This window comes from Camellia sinensis, chromosome 2, assembly GCF_055761805.1.
Source record: "Camellia sinensis isolate YWXY chromosome 2, ASM5576180v1, whole genome shotgun sequence".
NCBI classification, from domain to species: domain Eukaryota; kingdom Viridiplantae; phylum Streptophyta; class Magnoliopsida; order Ericales; family Theaceae; genus Camellia; species Camellia sinensis.
In genome coordinates this window covers 35,750,394-35,771,168 of record NC_138962.1, presented here as the reverse complement: position 1 = coordinate 35,771,168, position 20,775 = coordinate 35,750,394, and the positions used below count along the sequence as shown (strand labels likewise).

The 20,775-nt window shown below is 35.2% G+C and overlaps 3 protein-coding genes across 3 annotated transcripts; 1 reads left to right on the top strand and 2 right to left on the bottom strand.

Annotated features, from left to right (window-relative positions):
- Nucleotides 1-208: 208 nt before the first annotated feature.
- On the top strand, nt 209-9,451 carry LOC114316050 (transcription initiation factor TFIID subunit 4b). The gene is given in 14 exon segments (XM_082908200.1): nt 209-295; nt 1,212-1,439; nt 1,558-1,653; nt 1,949-2,064; nt 2,182-2,269; nt 2,383-2,521; nt 2,623-2,678; nt 2,755-2,811; nt 2,890-3,006; nt 3,522-3,584; nt 7,699-7,945; nt 8,255-8,340; nt 8,449-8,624; nt 8,815-9,451. Coding segments are annotated over 11 exon segments (1,254 nt in total). The 3' UTR covers nt 7,906-7,945; nt 8,255-8,340; nt 8,449-8,624; nt 8,815-9,451.
- On the bottom strand, nt 9,164-12,769 carry LOC114316014 (leucine-rich repeat protein 2). Its single transcript, XM_028262665.2, has 7 exons — nt 12,544-12,769; nt 12,244-12,376; nt 12,053-12,124; nt 11,371-11,514; nt 11,193-11,264; nt 11,026-11,097; nt 9,164-9,524 (listed from the first exon to the last, which is right to left on the bottom strand). The coding sequence occupies exons 1-7, from the start codon at nt 12,620-12,622 to the stop codon at nt 9,458-9,460; spliced, it is 639 nt and encodes a 212-aa protein (XP_028118466.2). The 5' UTR covers nt 12,623-12,769; the 3' UTR covers nt 9,164-9,457.
- A 3,068-nt stretch (nt 12,770-15,837) lies between these two features.
- Nucleotides 15,838-20,310, bottom strand: LOC114316015 (putative prolyl 4-hydroxylase 9). The gene is made up of 8 exons (XM_028262666.2): nt 19,923-20,310; nt 19,722-19,835; nt 19,142-19,299; nt 18,657-18,759; nt 17,964-18,059; nt 17,160-17,225; nt 16,957-17,076; nt 15,838-16,120 (listed from the first exon to the last, which is right to left on the bottom strand). The coding sequence occupies exons 1-8, from the start codon at nt 20,064-20,066 to the stop codon at nt 16,034-16,036; spliced, it is 888 nt and encodes a 295-aa protein (XP_028118467.1). The 5' UTR covers nt 20,067-20,310; the 3' UTR covers nt 15,838-16,033.
- Between the last annotated feature and the right edge of the window lie 465 nt (nt 20,311-20,775).

Sequence of the window (20,775 nt, the reverse complement as noted above, 5' to 3'; positions counted from 1 at the left end):
GCTAGAGATTTTGATTGATTCCTAACAAGAACTATTTCAGAGCTATCATCACATGGCGGGTTCTAGTTATTACGTTACACTCATTTAGGGTAGTGAAAAGGGTCTTTAAAAGGGTAGGAAGAATGCTTTTGCAATTTTATATTTAAATTATTGGATAATTTGACGATTGAGAAAACTGATTAGCAATTTTGGACGGTTTGATGCAATTATGCAACAATTATTGGATGTGACAGTTATGAGGTGGGAATGGATGACACTTATTGAGTGGGAAGGGTATTATTGGAAAAGTCAAACGGTGACAATATTCATACCAATACCCTTTATATAATAGTATACAAAGTATAGATGAAGTATAGATAGTATAGATACATAAGAGTGGTACAAAGCATTCAGAGAAGACTAAAAGTGCTACAGTCTGACATATTCCCCCTAAGAGAACGAAATTGAGGCCAAACAACATCTTTTTATGTTGGAAAAACTTCCAAGAGATGAAGAATTTTATGAGTCCCAATAAGGGCTGTAATTGCTGGTTTGGGAAAAATAGAAATACAAGTTTTTTCATTAGCAATTAGCACAGCTACCTCCAACTGGGCTAGGTCCCAAATCAGGTCTCTTAGATTTTACAGGCAAGTGGGTAATAAACAATATTGTATAAAAAAAATTGTGTATATAGAGTATCTTCTTGATGTTTTTACTAGAAATATGCTCATGTCACCTGAAGTGTATAATCAGCAGTTAGCACTTCCCTTAATTTGCGGAGGCAATTAATGGAGGAACATTAATGATTTTCTGACAAATTTTGGCATACAATTGGTTCAAGAGGAGTTATCACTTCATTGGTTTTGGAATTTCAGAATGCTTTCGTTCTGTGCAGGCATATTTTGGAAATCCTGTTTGAGAATTCTAGTAAATTATGTTTTATGGCTGCTTTAACTACTTTTGAAGCAAATCAACTTGAAAAAAAAAAAAAAAAGGGAACAAAGAAAAAACAAGTTTCAGTTGTGAAATCACTTCTTTTTTTTCTTTTTTTTTTTTCTTTTCTCCCCTCTGATGGAGACAATTGAACATGATGCTGATTCTGATAATCAGCACGAAAAAACTGGAAGCTAAATGAAGGAATTCAGGTCATTTTGGTACAGAAAGAGTCTATCGATGATCAGCAACCAGGGCAGGAAGAGCAGTATTCTGTCCAGTTCTTTCAAACTAAATAGATCCAGGTTTCTCAAGAAAACCCTGCCAACATCCCAGATGTGGAAAAGCAGTTTCTCGGCAACCAACACCAACATTCAGTACTAGAGAAGTTGAATACTAAATGCACAAAAGGTAGCCAACCTGAGTGTCAAGTTAGAGTGCAATTTGCTGAATTGCTCAAATCTATAATTCCCCAAGTTGATAATGAGAGAGCTACACAGCTACACAAGTTATTTTTCAGACTCAGGGTGAGTCGTTTGCATAGATTTAGTTATCAACTTTGCTTCACTACTTAGGCATAAACTGATTAGACTATTCCTTATACTCAAATGTTGAAATGTTGACTGATATAACTGCTATTCCTAGAAAAATAAAATCACTGGTGAGAACTTTCTCCTGCTTGTGAAGGATATTGTGGGGTGTCAGTTGCTTACAGAGGCAGTTAAGAAAGTGCAAATTCAGGTAAATTGGTCATAATGTTCATGCAATTACTCATATTGGCATTTTTTCATTGACAAACTAATTCCCTGCAAGTTTGCATCCTTTTGTTATCTATCCTTTCTCCTTTAGCACTGTAGGTTCTGTGACATAACCGTACACTTTAGATAACTATTGCATTGTCTGGTTTTGAAATATTCTGTCTATTTTTCGTGCAATGGAAAATGTTGGTTTGCAAGTTGTTGCCATCCAACAAACTTTCGAATGCTATTTTTGGATATGATACACCATTTACTCCTCTTACCCAAAACTTGCTCAGGTCTCATCTACAAAAACTTTGGTTGGTCCTGGAACTGAAGCCAAGCTGCCCTCAAAGCGACATTGTGGTCAGGAGAAGCCAATAGAAGAGCTTGTAACTCTACTACCACCCTCAAGGTTTATTTAACTTCTCTATTTCTGTTGCTTCATTCTGAAGATTCAACTCTCAAATTCCAAAAGCCTTGACTGAGATTTTGTCAATGAGCATCAGCATTTTTGTGCAACTTCTTACAGTAAAAGGCAAAAGACATCTGAAATGATTTCTGATCAGAGCATTGAACAGTTTAATAATGTTACTGCTGTCAGTGCACTCAATTTAGAGGTATGGTATTTTGTTTGGTTTTTCTAGGTTGAGTCCACCATTTTTTGAACATTATAAACACTTGAAAACTAGTGAAGCTTATAATATTGTAAATGAGATATGTTTTTGATCAGGAGGAGCAAGAGAAGCTATTTTCTGGATCTCTGGTAGGACGCCAAGTGTCAAAATTATCACTAAGGGTAGTGCAAGGGGAAGAAGAAGGAATGCTGGTTTTGCAGAAAAGTCCTCTGCGGGGAAAATTGGCAAAAATCAGTTAGTACTAGTGCACATTCTAACGTTTCATTGAGCAATTTTTTAGTGGCATTTAGTACTTGCACCTTAAAGTAAGTCCTGACTTCTGGTGTCTTTGACAGCATCCAAATTTGGAATTAAAAATATAAGTAAGGATGTCGAACAGTGCTTGTCATTGGTGAGATGATTACTTATAATATGTTCTTATTCAAAGCTGGTATGGTTGCTGAGCTCTTCTGCAACTAAACTTTCAGTTTGTGGAGGAAAGAATGCGAGGGTTGATAAGTAATTTGATAAGGATTTCAAAACAGGTTGATATTCATTTCTCCTCACAACCTTTAGCTATGCCACTTTATTTCTTTCTTAATTTTTAGATGTCTTGTCTGTAGAGGCTTGACTTTGAAAAGAGAAGACAAAATACTCTTGTTACTTCTGGTATTTGACATCAGGTTGAAGTAATCAACCGGAAAGTCAGGGAGGACTGGGAGAAACAACAGGCTGAAGAGGTAGAAGCATTAGGGGTTCTTTGGTAAAAAATTAATACTCCATTCAATTATTCAGAAGCTCACTTTGTATTTCACATTTAGTAATTGGAATAGGAAGATGCACCCAATTCTAGTTATGTGAGAATGTTTGCTGAGGAAGAAGTGAGGGTGTGTTTGGAATGGTCCGGTTGTTATATCATTTGTTTTATTCAACGTATTTAAAGATGCAATTTGCATCAATGTTTACTCTTTCAAGAAAGAAAAGAAAAAAAAAATTTGTTGTGCGATGCTTCTCTGTCCATTTCTACCATTTTCTGTCGTGTAATGTTTTTCTCTTTATATCTGAATTCTCTCTATACTAGTCATGTATATTGAGGGGGGAAAAAAAGTCATTCCAATTCCATACACGTCCCAATCCAGATGGGAATGAGGATGAGTAGAAACAGTTTAAAACGGATTGGGTGATTAATTGAATTAGATAGACATTTTTCTCCAAACCTGTGAACTAACTTTGGTAGGAAAATATGTGAGTGCAGTTTGGAGGAAATCAGGTTGGTGGTGTCACGGAGAAGGATGCCAATTGTTCAGCAACATTGAAGGTATGCTTAGACATCAATTACATCAATTTCTTTCTTTCTCTCTGTAAGAATATATGTAATTTATGTATTATTGATTTATTGATATCTGATTGATGTATTACAAGATTGCTGTGTATCTGTATATTGATTACAACTCCTATATATAGAAGAGAAGGTAGCAGATTGTGGTGGTGCTGGTAGGGGGTGAAGTGGAGGTGGTAGGTAGAGTTGAGTGTGTTAGGTGAAGTGGAGGTGGTAGGTGGAGTACAATTTACATTTACAATTTACATTAACAGCCCCCCTCAAACTCAAGGAGGATAGGCACTAGCCAACTTGAGTTTGGAGAGAGTCACAAAACAGAAAAATAAACTGATAAATAAAACAGGATAGGAGACACGGTATGGTCGTGTCAGACCGATGTAGCAGACAGTTTATGGGGTCATGTCGGACCGTTGTGGCAGACAGTTTACGGGGTCATGTCGGACCGTTGTAGCAGACACTGTGTGGTCGTGTCAGACCGATGTAGAAGACAGTTTATGGGGTCATGTCGGACCGATGTAGCAGGACAGTTTACGGGGTCATGTCGGACCGGTGTAGAAGACAGTTTACGGGGTCATGTCGGACCGTTGTAGCAGACAGTTTACGGGGTCATGTCGGACCGATGTAGCAGGACAGTTTACGGGGTCATGTCGGACCGTTGTAGAAGACAGTTTACGGGGTCATGTCGGACCGATGTAGCAGACACTGTGTGGTCGTGTCAGACCGTTGTAGAAGACAGTTTATGGGGTCATGTCGGACCGTTGTAGAAGACAGTTTATGGGGTCATGTTGGACCATTGTAGAAGCTGACCGGAATCAATGTCGGGACAGTTTATGGGGTCATGTCGGACCGTTATAAAATCGCATCCTCAAAAGGTGCGCCCAATTTTTCAAAAAGCGTGCCATCAAAAGGCGTGCCCACTTTATCAAAAGATGTGCCATGAAAAGGCGTGCCAGTTTGTCGGGCGGCAAGAGGCGCACGATGCGCGTGGCTGGCCCTGGCTATTTAAAACAAGGTTGAGGCGAAGGCTGTGCATACGAGTCTGAAACCTCTGAACGCTCGGAGAGCTTGTTTCTGCAAATCTTGAAACACCCGGAAACCAACCCTTCTCTGAAACACTTAGCAACTCAAAAACATGGCCTCTTCTTCCCGTCCAGTTACCCAGAACCTGCTCACGCTCTTTCCAGAACTGAACGAGCCCACAAGAGAAATAAATGGTGCGGTGGCCAGTGAACCGCAACCAAACACCTCTGGTTTTGCTCCATTGAACTTTCCGATGCGGTCGGTGGAGCAAAAAATGGCGATGCAAACTGATATTGAGGCTAATCAGTATACTCTGAAGTCATGCGTGGAAACCATGACGACGGTCACAAATTTGTCGAACCGGCTGCAGAGTAGGACAAATGAGGTGCAGCATTTAAATTCCCAGCTGGCTCTGCTCCAACGCATGTATAAGGATGCGCGAGCAGAGATCAGTGTGCTAAAGACAGAAAACAAGGAGCTGAAGCGGAAGGCCACCGTGATGTTCCGTTTTGGAGGTCCGCCATATGCTGTAGTGGAGGAGCAGGGTGGAGTGATCGTGCCCAGTGGAGTGGGAAACACGGAGGCAACACTGGCAAGGGCCGCTCAGGACGGAGGAAAAAAGAAGAGACCTGCTGCAGAGTAGAGAAGAAAAATCCCACTGTGGGTGTGGATGTTTTGTTTTGTTTTTTTTTTTTTTTTTTTTTTTTTTTTTTTTTTTTTTGTAAAATGGTGATCGGGGTGAGCCCCAACATGAATAAAATGAGTGTGGTAGCAGTTCGTCTTCTTCCTCTGTTGTTTTTTTTTTTTTTTTTTTTTATATATTTTTTTTATTTTATTTTTTTTTTGTTTTTTTTTTTTAAATAATAATAATAAAAATAATAATAATAATAATAAGAATAATAATAAAGCAGAAAGCATAGGCACGGGTGAAAGCAGAAAGCATAAAGTGCTTGTGGGATGGAAAGTGGAGGACGTTGGGGGATGGTGTAAAGATCAAAAAAGAATAAATAAAACATAAAATAATGATTTAAAAAACTAGTGACAGTGCATGAATCTGTGAGTGGGGGGCAAAAAGAGGAAGGATGTGCAGCATATGATCTTCTGGTCAAAGATGAAAGTATTCTTTCATTAAGAGGTGGATGGGATTTATGAGAGTCAGGAGCTTGGTATGCAGTCTCAACCGTCTCAGCAGTCTCAATAGGTTCAGTCATATTCGCCAGCCTTCACATCAAGCATTTCCTTCTCTTTCTTTTCATCCTGGAGTGATCAAAGCTCTGAACAGAGTCGAACGATGGAGAAGAAAGTCTCAGATCTCAAATCCACAGAGAGAGAGAGATGTAAACCGAAGGAAGAGAGAGATCAGTACCCCTCCCCTCCCCTGTGTATGTTTGTGGTCTATATCAGAGAGTGAGTGAGACGGCGGTGGTGATGCCGATCTGCTACATCTTCATGAGCCACATGTTGGACATTGACTGGAGGCTCGGATGATGAATTATTCTGAATGAATCAAACTATGGTAGGAGATGATGATCCGAAAGTCCATGATGAGAAAGAGAGCGATGGAGGAGGGGCAGGCTCTCTTGCTTCACAGGACCACCATAACCACAACCATCCATTTACCGAGGGAGATGAGGAAGAGATGAAGAATAGAGAAGACACGTTAACGGTGCGATCAACCATCACTGAGAGTGAACCTGTGGTGGGAATTAGCGGTAATGGAAAGAGTACACCGAATGTGGCAATGGATGCGAACAGTGTAGAGGTCCGGCGGGCGGCCAAGGCGAGGCTGCCGCCCGCCGGTGAAGCAGAATTACTAGTTTCTTAACCTTGCTCTGATACCATGTAATAATATATGTAATTTATGTATTATTGATTTATTGATATCTGATTGATGTATTACAAGATTGCTGTGTATCTGTATATTGATTACAACTCCTATATATAGAAGAGAAGGTAGCAGATTGTGGTGGTGCTGGTAGGGGGTGAAGTGGAGGTGGTAGGTAGAGTTGAGTGTGTTAGGTGAAGTGGAGGTGGTAGGTGGAGTACAATTTACATTTACAATTTACATTAACACTCTCTAATATATTAACACAGTACCTATTAAGAAGAACATATGAGATATCAAAGCTTTAAATTTTCTGATTAATAACTAGAGATCAATTGAGGAAAACAAAATATGAAGTTCATTGTATAAGGGCGAACCTCCTTATATGTGAATCTGCATGTAAGCCATCACTTTCCAAGGGACAAACCTCCGTAGTCAAAGTTCTAGTTTCTAGAACAATTTCAAGTAATTATAACTGAATGATTTGCTATCAACCTCTAAAATAGTTCATTTTTATTTCTCTGAAGAAGCCTGTGTGTGCCCCCACAACATTTGGCGATCATCTTGGAAAATTGCAAAATAGATATATAAAATAGAACGCTATTTTGGATCTTGCATCAGGATCTCAATAGAAGATTTCGTCAGCAACAGCTCTTTGTTTGTTAATGCCATTCATAGTCACTAGTTTGGGAATCTGACATTGATTTTATGGTATAGAAACTTGAAATGTAATTATGCTATTCATACTAAAAAAAGTTAGTAACTGAAGTGGCATGCTGTTATTGCATACCTTATTTTTAAAACATGTGCTGATGCTGATATAGCAAACGCAGATAAGGTGGCACATCAGTTTCTAAATGACATTTGTACAAATTTTAAATAAGTGTAGCATTTTCTAAACTGGAAATGGGACGCATGATCTGTTGAGAAATATTTATCTTGTGACTTTAAAAGAACAGTTCAAGATTGAAAGACGATGACGTTTATTTTTAAAAAGCCAATAAAAACATTTTCTTTATGATTCAAATATTCTCGGCATCAATTGGTTCCATTACTCTTCACATGGATTCCCCTTAGTTTTGAGCAGCCTCGGAAACTTTTTTTTTTTTGGTTCCGCACAAGAGAGTTAGTGATAATTATGTGGTAATTTTTGAAGGGAAATCCAGTGGTATGTTTTATCTAGCTGGCTAATTTGACATATTGGAATCCTGAGAACTAGATACTTCTTCATTTACACCTTGTTTGCAGGCAAACGAAGTGAAAAGAATGGTAAATGAAATATTGCACACATCTGCTATGAATGTTGCTGCTCAGGCAGCTGTTGGGGGAGATGACTTGACATCAAAATGGAAGCTTATGGCCAAGAAAGCGCCACTGAAGCATGATAAAAGAATAGGGGCAATGTCTAATGCGCAGCTAGATGAACAAATGATTTACATGTCTTCACAGACATAGCCAAGGAAAAGTGGTGATGGTCAAGAATCAAAAGAAAAAGGTACATTAGATCTACTGCTGTTGACAACTTGATGTATGTTAGGTTTTCATTGATTTCAAGGTGAATGGATTGTCCCTTCTGTTATAGCAAAGAAGACTGGTGACAAGGTGCATGAATGACCTCTTTGAACTTGCAAAGCTTTAGCAAGGTTTAGAATGTATGACTGCGAAGCAGCTCGAACCAGATTAATGCTTTAACTTAGTACTTTGAGATGTGGACTGAGCTCCATTGGGTTAAATGAAAATGACCTTGGCACCTTTCAAAATTTGTGAGTGATTGGCAATCTAAGGAAGTTTTTCTGTCTTGCAGGAAGTTTTATTTTGCCTTCGACTAATGTGTTTGCCATTGAAATTGTCATAACCTTTTTTCTACACCCATCATGACAAAAACACTAGGTTTGATTTTTTTTTTTTTTTTTTTTTTTTTTAAATTTTGTAATTGAACCCATGTTCTTCAATGTTGAATAAATTGTTGTAAAATGATCATCTCTTTCTTTGTGATAGGGAACAAAAATACATTCCAAGGCCATCAATGTTTGATGTCCCAGAAGTTTGTGCACCCTATATCCACCAAAGACATCTTAGCAGTGCTAGAAAGGGATCGCCAAATGACAAATTCCAGATTTGGCTATTGTTTGTATGAGAGATTAAATGCCAAAGCTTCTGCAGTCTGAACTTCGGTAAGGAGGCAACACAACCACTTGCTGCAGTTCTAGAGAAGCAAAAGATAGTTACTTTTTTCCTTCTTTTTTTTTTTTTTTAGCTTGATTACTGTTCAGTTTAATTCTGCTTCTCAATCTTGTAAAGAGTTTTATTTCCCCTTGGATGCATGTTTGTTTCCTCTGATTTTGTCAAGCATTTTGATGACAGTTATTGGGGCTGCAAGTATAGGAAAAGTAGCAATGAATACAAAGGAAGGTTGGATTACCAATTTGATTCAAAGATAAATGGCAGCTTTGGTAGTTTTCATTTCAGGTTTTAAGTTCCTTCCCATAGTTGATTTATTTCTTCTAAATGCGCCAGAGATGCCACCTTCCCAGTTCCAAGCTACCTCCTTACCACATGTTGACCTCGCCATGTGATGGACGGAGGAGAACTTGACAGAGCCCTTGCCACTCTCTCCACATCTTTTCTTATCTTGATTTACAGGCACATGGCTTATTCCAAGACACGATCATTTTTCAATGAAAAAATACATATATAGCCAAGATAGCCAAGGTTTCTAATCAAATGTCGCCAGCCACCTTCAGGCTATTGCAGATCTCAATTTGCAACTCGATGCTAGTAACTCAATGTAACTTTTTGGTACAACAATCTTAGCACAAAGATTGTACTTCAGCTTTTGAAGCTCATTATTATTGCACAAATTACAATACTTATGTTTAACTTAACCTACTATATGATTTTTCCATTGTTAAAGTACACAATATAGATATGTAAAATGTAGCATATAATTCATCGATTTCTGGCGTGAGCAATCATGAAGGAGAGGCTCCAGCTGTCCCAGTCTTCTTCAGCATCCAAAGTCGTAGGACACCAGTCCTTTTAGCTCTGGTCCGTTGAGTCTATTGTTTTCAAAACTGAAATAAAAGCCAGGAGTCAAATTATCAATGACACAAAATGACAATGAATTTACCATTTGATCAAAGAATCAATGCTAGAAGATTCTAAACTAGCACATTCTTCAGCCAGAAGTCAAATTATCAATGACACAAAATGACACTGAATTTACCATTTGATCAAAGAATCAATGCTAGAAGATTCCAAAACTAGCACATTCTTCAACTACATACTAGCATTTATAAAATTTCAAAAACAAAAGGCAAATGTGATTGGGAAAAAGTTGAAGGTTTTGTCAAACAAGAGGTATCCCAATGAAAATCACCAAAATCTTAGCGGTGAAAGATGCAAACTAGCTCAAATACCAAGCTATCATCAAAGGGATGCCAACTTTCTCAAGTTTCCAAACACGAAGATTATTCACATTGCAGTAGAGTGGTTTATTTCATATTCTATCACCTCACATATGCTTTTAGTATGGTATTCAATCTTATAGTCCAGAGAGATAGATAGGGAAAGTTCTCTCTTTATTGCCTTTAGTTCAATGTAAATCGGGGCTTGTGGGTAATCTGAAGTTTTGACATTTATGTCCAACTCAAACCATAATATATGACACGTACATATATACACAGTACGTCCAAGAGAGCTTATCAGCAGGCTGATTATTATATCTGTTCTCTGTAGGATTAACTACGTCAAGACAAGTGTCAAATAAACTGAACGTATGTGGAATAGTTGCAAAATCAACTTTTCAATGGACAAAAAAGGGTTTACAAAATTGGTAACTTCAAACTTTTTAACCAGGAACCATTTTGGTAGCACCCAAAATAAGAAAAAAAAAATTGAATTCAAACTTGGGTAATCAAAACAATGCATCTTTGGATTGATGAACATTTTAGAATTTTTCCTAGGTTTAATGTATCGACACATCCATCACCCCAAATACCTCAATCTTGCCACTAATTAGTAGAATGTAACAATTGTCTTCTGAAAGGGAAGAACTCAACGCTCTATTAATCAATTAGGAAGATAGAATATATTAGAACCTTTCTTGTTTTCACCAAGGTACATTATCTATTTAGTGTGAGATGTCAAAAAAACAAGAGACAAAAAAATGGTATAAACTAGACTTAGCACTTAGGTTCCATTTGGATAGATGGATTTCAAATGAAGGGATTGGAGGTTAAGCTTTATAAAAATATAAAAGAGTTGGCTATTAGAGATAGATTGAGAAACTAAATGGGAAGTAGAGCAAGAAGAGAATGTTTCATTATATTATTTGTATAACTATAATATAATCCTCAGCATGAAGAATTTTAAATAATTAATTTTACATCGTTATTTCATCATAACCATCACGCTAATGCTCTCAAATTAAATATTGGAATCCATATCTAAATTTGAGTTAATTCTCCTTGAATGATTAGTACCCAAATCATTTCATTAAAAATCTATAAATCCAAACACAACCTTATAGTAAGACAGGGACACCACAAAGAAGAAGGGTGATAGCAAAGATACCTTTCCATCGGAAAATTTCCAAAAGGGCCATCAACTGGAATTGTTCCGCAGAGATCATTATTGGAAACATCACTGCAACATTTAACATTTCACAACATTATATACAAAAATCAAAACCAAGTAACTCCGGTAATAGAAGACTCGAGTCAAAACTTTTATATACTTACAAAATTTTAAGGTCAGTGAGAGTTGTGAGTTCCCTGGGAATCGGCCCTTGTAAATTGTTGTTGTTTAGGCGTCTGCACCATCAAATTACAGATCCAATTATTAATCAAAATGAGATAAACAGGCCATTCAAGATTCCGACGTGTCAAATATATGGTTTTACAGTATTAATATTCTTACAGGAATCGAAGAGACTTCAATTTAGCAAAAGACTTCGGAATTTCTCCTTCGAATTTGTTTCCATACAAATCCATGCTAATCAGGCTTTTCAAATTTCCCAATTCCTTCGGGATCTTCCCTCCTATGTTATTCCTATAAAGCTCCCTGCAATCCACCAAAAAACGAAGCTTAGTCACAGAAGAAATTGAATAAAAGACAAATACATATATGAATTCCTTAATTTTACTCGAAGCATCTCCAATCCTTCATCAAAGTTTTCATCAAATTAAAATCACTAAAAGTGTGATCCACTCATTTCATCAACTCTGTATCAAATCAAGGAGTCGAAATTTTTTTCACCAAATTCCCAACATTTATATATATATTTTTATCAAATTTGATGAAATTTTAAGAAGCGAAGGATAGGAGTCTGTTTTCTTTCATCAAAAATGGTTAAAACAAGGTTTTTTAGTAAAGTTTTGTAAGTTCTCAAAAAGATCTGATTAAGTAAATTGGAATTATTGGAGTGTTCCATATCAGATCAAGATTTTAACCAAAATTTCACTCAAATTTGATGAAAGAGAGAGGGGATTGGAGATGCTCTTAGCACAGGAAAAAACAAAACAAAACAAAACAAAACAAAAATTCATAGAAAAATTAATCAAACAGTTAAAAAACAAATCAAAAGAGTTAAGGGGTATACAAGTATTGAAGGTGTTTGAGTTCACCAAGTTCTGAACCCAAAGACCCAGAAATATTACAATTGCCCAAGTCCCTGAAATCACAAATCAACAAAACATCACAATTGTATAATTATACAGAACCAAACAACACCCAAAAAAATAAAAAATAAAAAATACTGAAAAAGATCAGAGAGACAGAGAGAGATTTTACAGGCGAATGACATGGTTGCTGGAGTCACAGGTGACATGAAACCAAGTGCAAGGATTGACAAGAGTTGGGTCCCAACTCTGCAAGACATTGGTGGGGTCAGAGAATCTGCTTCTCAAAGCATGCAAGGCATTTCCTGAAATCCCAAAAAAAAAAAAGGGAGGGGGGGGGGGGGGGGGAACAAGAACATGGGTTGGGTAAGTTAAGATGGGAATTGTGAGAAATTGAACTGAAAAAAACCCTAGAAGAAAGAGATGGCAAACATCATCAGCTTAAAAAAAGAAAGAAAAAGAGTTGTTATACCTTCAGAATTGGTGGAGAGGGTGGGGGAGATAGAGAGGAGGAGAGAGAATAGGAGGGAAAAGAGGGTTGGGAAAGCCATTGTAGAGGGAGAGAGTAGAAATGGTGGAGAGACAGAGAGAGAGAGAGAGAGAGAGAGATGTGAAAAAGAGGAGAAGAAAATGGTGATGAAAAAGGAGTTTTTTTTTGTGGGGGATGAGTGGAGTCAAACCTAGACTTAGTCAAAGTCAACATATTGTTAGTTTTGAGAAGTTATTCAGTGGTTTTGGATCAATACTTATCTAATTATTTTTTAAGGTCAAGTTTGGCATGATTGAAAAAAGACAAAAAGTCAAAAAGTCACTATCCTATTTAAGTCACATCATCTTATTTAAGTCACATCACCTCTCTAACACATCACTTCAAACCCAACCCAAACCCAACTCATATTTCATAAAAAGTCAAAAAGTACACTTATTTAGTCTTTCCAAACTAGGCCTAAAAAAGTGATGAGAAATTATTTTTTAAAAAACTACATTCTAGTATGGCGTTAGAAAAAATAATTACAAAATTATTGAAAAATATATAATTTGAATTATTAATATTGACAAAAGTTTTCATTGATTTGTAATTATTTTTTTGACGCTATATTGATAGTTCCTATTATTTTTTGTTTTTGAGATAATGTCATATGGTGTTTTTATTTGATATTGATTGGTTAAAATAATAAGATTTAATATTTTTTTGGGATATTTTAGAACAAATTAACAAGTGTCAAATGATATAGCATGAAGTAATACTCCAAAATTATAAAATAATCACTCGATAGAGGGGTATTTTGCAAATCATCTTTCAACTTTTAACCGATTTTAAATTATATCATTTCTTATATTTTTTATATGTTTTTTCAATAAAAGTAAAAAAAAAAATTAAAAAGTAATTTTTAATCATTTTAACAAAACAACCCAAAGTCTACTATTTCAACCAATGGTTCCAATTAAAGTTGACCTAGGAGTAGCGTATAATTTTCCCACAAGTTCATGCCTTGGCCGTGATTTTCCTTGTAGTTGCGTGTAAGTTGGGGTGGGCCCACTCCTAGGCTGCTACTGACCTGGTCTTTGTTTGCTTCTTGTTCTACGATGTTGAGTTAATTACACTTTAGAAAAATAACAATAATACATCATTTTACGATTAGAGTTTTAACTGGGCTTTACTGAGATGAAATGTCTAAAAAAGAAAAAAAATCATAATATCACATCATATGAGCCTCACATACATATTAAAATTATTAGAGTTCATAAATTAGAGTTCTAAAAATGTTTTGAAACTCTAATTTTTGAGTTTTAAAATCAGCTAACAATGAATTTTACTTGTTATGATGTGATGTTTTTTTCTTTTTTTTTTTTCTTGTCATGTCATTAGTATTCTGAATCATTTATGTTACACTCTATTCTTATGTTACAGTCTATTCTTTTGTTGTAATTAAGAAGATAATATGGTATTTTGTAATAAGTCAAGTAGTCATTTAGAAAGTTCGATTTGGGTGAATTGAGATTAAAAGAGTCACAGAAAAAGATAAAATGAATTTTTTAATCATAAATTAAAAGTTATCACATTCAAATCATAATTATCTTATTTTTTTCTCTCAAAAAAGTTTTAAAAAAATCAAAAAAGTCCATCTCAAACAAGATTTTTTAACCGAGTAATGTTAGGGATCATGAAAAAAATATCACGAAGATGATCATGAAAGATTCTCCACCTTTAAATTACACCTATAATAAAACACCACACACTAATCAAATGATGAAAAATCTTCATGATACATTTCATGATATTTTTTTCATGATCCCTAGCATTATTCTTTTTAACTCTAGGTTAAAATAATCAAAAAATCAAAAGTTAAAAAGTCAACTCACATCCCAAACGAAACCAAAAAATAATGCGTAACTAATTTGAATTATAAAATTTTAAATTTATTAAAAATTTAAAAGCATTTGTTATTTAATTTCAGAATAATTAAAATTTTAAATTTATTTGAAGACTCATATTAAATTTACATGTTTATGTAAAAATTATTATATTAAGAAGATTTCATAAGTTTAATAAAAAAAATACTTAATACATAATTTATATATATATATATATATATATTGTTAAAATTGCACATGCGTGTACAGACTGCTAGTAATGTCTCCTTGCATTCATGCATAAATAATATAAAACAAAATAAAAAGACAAACAATCAATTTAGGCCATGTTTGTTTGGGCGAACTGGATTAGTATTCCCATGATTAATAGTTCTAGAACTATCAATCCGTTGGATTATGTATCCTATTTTAACTAATAGTCAAGTTTAAAATAATTAATCCGTACTTCAATTATTTAACCAAATATTGAATTAATAATTTTATTAGACTATTAATCCAATCCCAAGCTCATATCCACCCAAACAAACGTGTACTTAAAGGGTAACAAATAAACAACCCATTACGTTTGAAAAATGAGGAACTCGGGGTGGTCTACGGTCTTTGTTTCCTTTGCCAATTTCCATGGCTATCATCATTTACCCCACATCAATGAATCATAGGTTGAAGATATTTTTTTTCTTTTTCGTTTCTTCTTCGTATCTAGGCAGACCATTGACTAACGAAAAAATATTCCGACACCCAAAATTTCCACCACCAAAATTGTTCTCTCACATTTGTTTACAATTTTTAATAATCGCAATAGTATTATTCTTCGTTATTTAAAATTTTAATGATAATTTAAATTGTCATAGTACACCATTTAAATAAGAAAAGGATTAAACAAATATTTACAAAAATATGATAAACATTATAAATACTAATAATTAAAATCATAATTCTTTTTATAAATGTTTTTTCCTAATCTCACTAATGAATACTTCACCCTTTTAAATATCTCAATAATTTCCCTTTTATATGCAAATTTTATATCAATTTCCATTAATTAAAAGGCAATATAATGTAAGACATTCAAATGTTAAACGAGTGAGTTTGATGGTGCAAAATCTAGTCATTCCACAACTTGCAGCTTATAAAAGATTCATCACCAAACCATTATTAAAAAATAAATAACCAATTCCTCTTTTTCAAATCCATTACTCATCCCAAACTCTCTTGTAAGTAAGTGAGAACATTGTGCACTAGACATGACCTTTTAACAAGTACACGTTTATCACCAACAATTAAAAATAAATAAAATAATTAATTTTTTTTTTAAAAAAAAATCATAAATCTTTTAGTCTCTAGAAACAAGATAATGGCCAACAATCACAAGAATTTCGAATGGAATGTCTTTTCAAAATTTTCACAATGCATTTCACATAAATCGGATGATTCATTCATGTGGGGTACATATTTTAAGCTAACTGCTCAAAGAGGATATTTCTGTGATGATGATGTTGATAATAGTTTTAATTAACTGTGAATCTCAACACAGTCAAAGCTAGCAAGAACATTTAGGGCAAAAGGTTTCCCTCTACGTGTAGAAATTAGTCATATAGCTCTTGATCTCTGATCCACTTTGTAGCCACCCATTTCTCACCTTTAATAACCGGACAACTTCCATGAAGAGAGGTCTGCAAGAAAAATAACTTCGGGATATTAGAGGAAATTCAACACAAACACAAAAAGCCATTGCAATCATATATTGCTCCATTTCAGCACTAATACAGTGAAGGAAAAGGAATGGAATTTGGGTTGTGAAAACAACAGTTCCAAGCATGAATGATAGCTAGTTTCCAACCAGAGTTCAAAAGCTTGCAACTAAAGAATCTAGGGCTTGATTGCATACCAAAACCTACAACAATCAAAGTAATTCACTAAAAAAAGATATTGGAAACTTGTGTTCTCTTTTTTCTTTGTAGTGTTGTATGCATAATACCTAAATCTGGATGATGATACTAGGAAAACAGAATGGAATGAGAGGGTTTCCATAAACAACCATTATGAAGAGGCAAATATAGTTGTGGAGATACCGATAAGTTGGATTAGTGAAGGTTGTTGAATAATGGATGCTTCACAGAAAAATCAGATCATATTTTCCCAAAGTAAGGATGTAAGAGACATAAGGATGATATTTTGGAATTAAAGGAGAAATTGGAGGCCTTCATCTAGTCTTAGCATGCCATTTCCTATTCACTACCATCTTGGCAATGCCGCCTCAATATAGAGCGAGTATTTCAATCTAGGCTTGATAGATTTCCTGAAATCAAGAGTTCTGATTTTGCTCCAAGACTTACTTTTTTTATGGCAGCATCAAACTAGGAATTTTGTCAATTGTGCTTTGAATCAATGAAGAGACCAATATCTTGGGAGGCACACTAGTCAATACTTCAGTTCCCTACTAGCTAGAAAAAGATCAAATTATATGCACAGAGGTTCAATTACATAACTAATAAACGAAAACGCATACCTTGTCAATTGTGCCATTTGGAAACAATGAATAAAACAGAAGTCCATCCCCTTGGCGTGGCTTCACTTTCAAACCGATGCACTTTTCGTAGTCATAACCCACACCAATGTTTGAGCCATTCTGCATATCAGAACATTCTAATGGTTGCCCTATCCATCACATGTGAAACCAGTAATAAAAAGTGAAAAATCTTCTGATCTTACCTCAAAAGGGAACATGGTCTCTCCACCTTCTTCCACATCAGATAGATATAACAAGAAGGATGCCATCTGCAAGACAATTTAATCAAATCATGCAATAATTCTTTGGCAAAAGGTTTAATACTTCCCAGCATCCATAACAAATCCAGCGAGACAGATATCTGATACAAAGCAATATCTGACAGGCCATTTTAAGTATGCATTTCAAATCTATCACACAAGTGACTAATCACAACAAGATTGTCTAGCAAAGATACCATAAAAAGTATGGCCCCGGTAATTATCTTGAAGGTATTGGGGGTGATAAATAAATAAACTTGAGCAAATGATTGTATGAACCACCCAATGTAGTCATGTCCTAAAAAACAAGACATGGTGAATGCATAACTAATTTTTTATGGGTGCAACGATCCAGGCAATCATTTCTGCAAATAAGTCTTATGTTATACAAGCATAGCATGGAAATTGAATTCTTATATCCAAGTTTATTATTAATATTATGGGTGTATGTCATACAATACAACTAACATTAATGACCCAATGGTGAGATTTACATTAAGATATTTGGACGTATCTTCAACACACCAGCAGCAGCATATCACTTCACAATTTAAAAAATATTCTAGCACTCTGTTTTGGGGGGGTGGCTGGTGCACAGAAGGCAGATCACCATTAGAAAAAAAAGGCTGCCTTAACTGAAGAACTTCCGCATCAAATCAAACCGCTATCTTCTAAAGGAAGCATAAAGAAAATTAAGGGGTAGCTTCGACATAACCAAGAAACAGAGATGCTCTGATAGTATTGTACCCTTTGGCTCTTCTGTGGGCCATACTCAGTTGGGTTGAATGCATCATAATGAGAAACATATCTCTGTCCAATCTCATAGCGTAAAATGTTGAATGCCTGCAATATGGTGACATCCCGGCATTACTATCTCAGAATTGACCTGTAATGAAAGATTAACTTTTTCAAATTTCCAATGCAGGGAAAAAAAATTTGAACGTGTGTTTGGTAGAACATTTGTTTTGTCCTAGTATTGGGAAATGCAGAATGTTTGTGTGAGATTAAACAACCCTTGGGACGTCATGATAAGCTACACATGACCATAGAGCAGAGAAAAAGTAATTGTCAATAATATGAAGTAATGATTCTAAATGTAAACAGCAGCCTTGTCATCACCGTAAGGTTATCAGATTAAGTTTACTATGTTGAATAGCTTGATACACATTGTTGGTCCAATTTCCCATCAATTTAAGCTTTTGGGATAATTGGTGACTTAACATACTCATCCATACATAAGTCTTCAATCTTTTCCCACTTTTCTTTGCCAATGTTTTTATTCCTAAATTTTCCTTTGTGAGAGATCGAAGGGATAGATCCAGTACAATCTAATATGAAGTGATGGACACAGACTCAAGTATTTACTAAAAAACAGAAACCTGCAATGATATTATTAAAAATTACATAAACAACAAATTGCCAAACCATTAAAGATTATACCTCCCCATGGCTCCTTGGGATCATTGTAGCCCTTGCAATTTTTTGCTCAACAGCTGCCAAAACTCCAGTTCTGTCCTCTGATGCACTGATAAATGTGCCCGAACTGTTTCCAAGGAAAGTGTCAGCTAAGAATAATCAATTCAACAGGAGCCATTGCGTTATGTCTCAAAATTACTCACAAATAGAAGGCACTAGTGGTTGAAGATGGCAGACAGTACAAGTCTGCAGAATCAACTTATTGATGCTTCAATTCACTTCGGGTGTTTTGTAGCATTACGGGTAATATCAGTATAATTAGAATTTTTCAATATTTTTTCATGGCAGCACTGCATTACCTTTAAAAAAAGATATCAGCCATGCCATGTAATCATGTAATAATTTTCATTTATCAGGCAGCAGTTATTATGACTCGCAAAAGTATACTTTCAAATAGAATATATAAAACAAGTTAAATGAACCAGAACTTTGATGTACAAAGAAAGTACCTTGTTCTTACTCCCTTTGTGTTTTCGGCAGTTTCTCCCTTCCGCAGAGCCAGGGTTGATGGTTTAAGCTTTAACCTTGCCATTTCAATTATGCTTTGGCATTGTTCTGCGGTTGCAAAATTAGGAAAATAAAGTGCTCGTGGTTCCCAACTCAACACCTGCACATTCAAGAGGGTAGAGGCAAAATCGACGATATTACTCAACCCAACAGCCCAACAAATAATAAAATCATATAATCAACCCCACAGCTGCTAAACCTATTGGATTAGTAGTTCAATACTCATTTTGAGTGGTGCAACTGTTTTTTATGTAATTTTTTTCCTCACTACCGTTCTGATTGATAAACACAACTCAATTAAGAATTTCAGCTCCAGCAACTACTTAAATCCAAAATCATGAATTCATTTATTTATTTTTTGCTGGATCAGCGGAAGTCATATCAGATAAACCTATTAGTCCACAAAACATGCTCACAAAAAAATTAAAAAACTAAAAATTGAAATTAATATACTGCATCACACCGTTACACTGTAAAATCGATTTGAATTAGGTCAATACAAATGGGTACAAACAAGAGCACCTGAAAGGGAATCGAAGCAACCCGAGACTCCCCAGTTTCTCCGTGCGGCGTCGAATTATCCTCTTCCTCTACTGATTCAAGCCATCTCGGCGGCGATCGAACACCCGGCACATCCTGAAAACACGATTTAACGCACTCTCAACCGATTAACATACATACATATATACATACACACATATGAGCTTATACATATGTATATACCTGAAAGAGTAGAGTGGATCCAAAGAGGCCAGCGAGGAAGAAGAGGGAGCAGAGGAGGAAGATGATCGGTAACCCTAGCTTGGACTTGAATCCCCAAATTCGTTTTCCTTTGGGTTTCATTTGTGGTAAAAACTGTGATTTCATTTCTCCGATGAGTTCGCGTTAGTTTCGCTTCGATTTCAATCAGAGATTCAGAATCAAAGTCTCATCTATTCTCCTCTCTCTCTCTCTCTCTCTCTGTGTGATGTGTGCAATATGGAAAATAAATATAGCGATATGCTGATTCGAGAGACGACACAACGCGACAATGGCGGGAGTTTTCTTCTTCTTCTGCTGGCTTTTACCGTTGAATATTTTTGCAAGGTTTTGCTTAGTTTTCATGCTGTGGAGAACTGTTACAATCGTGTGACAGTTATTTTAAGTTTTTAATATTTGCAATTTAATTTAACAACCATTTTAAATTTTTTACCCAAAAATCTATTAAACACTTACACGAGGTCCCACATGTGTATGGCCCCACATCATGTTAGGGTTTGTTTGGTTTATTTCAAAATAATGATTTTAGTATGGAGTTATGTCTTAAATTTTAGTTTTTGAATTATAATTTAAAAATATAAAATTTGTTTGGTTATAAGTTTTAAAAATAATTTTAAGATGATTTTTATATATATATATATATATTTTTTTGATTGATTAATTGATATATAGAATGTGAAAGAATATAAAATGAAAGATGAGAGATTTTTTTTTTATTAAAAATAAATTTCCATTAATGAAGTCAAACGACACTTACAATGGTGAGTCCATCCAACAGGAAGCTTATACCAAGTAAAGAAAAAATAAATCAAAGAAT

Excerpts from the sequence above, each read along its gene's own strand:
- LOC114316014 (XM_028262665.2), bottom strand. The coding sequence starts at position 12,622 with ATGGCTTTCCCAACCCTCTTTTCCCTCCTATTCTCTCTCCTCCTCTCT. Across the intron at positions 12,125-12,243 it reads AGCAACCATGTCATTCGCCT|GGACTTGGGCAATTGTAATA; the intron begins GTAAAATCTCTC and ends TTGTGATTTCAG. Across the intron at positions 9,525-11,025 it reads GGAAATTTTCCGATGGAAAG|TTTTGAAAACAATAGACTCA; the intron begins GTATCTTTGCTA and ends CTTTTATTTCAG.
- LOC114316015 (XM_028262666.2), bottom strand. The coding sequence starts at position 20,066 with ATGAAATCACAGTTTTTACCACAAATGAAACCCAAAGGAAAACGAATT. Across the intron at positions 17,226-17,963 it reads GCCCACAGAAGAGCCAAAGG|ATGGCATCCTTCTTGTTATA; the intron begins GTACAATACTAT and ends ATTGTCTTGCAG. Across the intron at positions 16,121-16,956 it reads CAAATGGCACAATTGACAAG|ACCTCTCTTCATGGAAGTTG; the intron begins GTATGCGTTTTC and ends TTTTTCTTGCAG.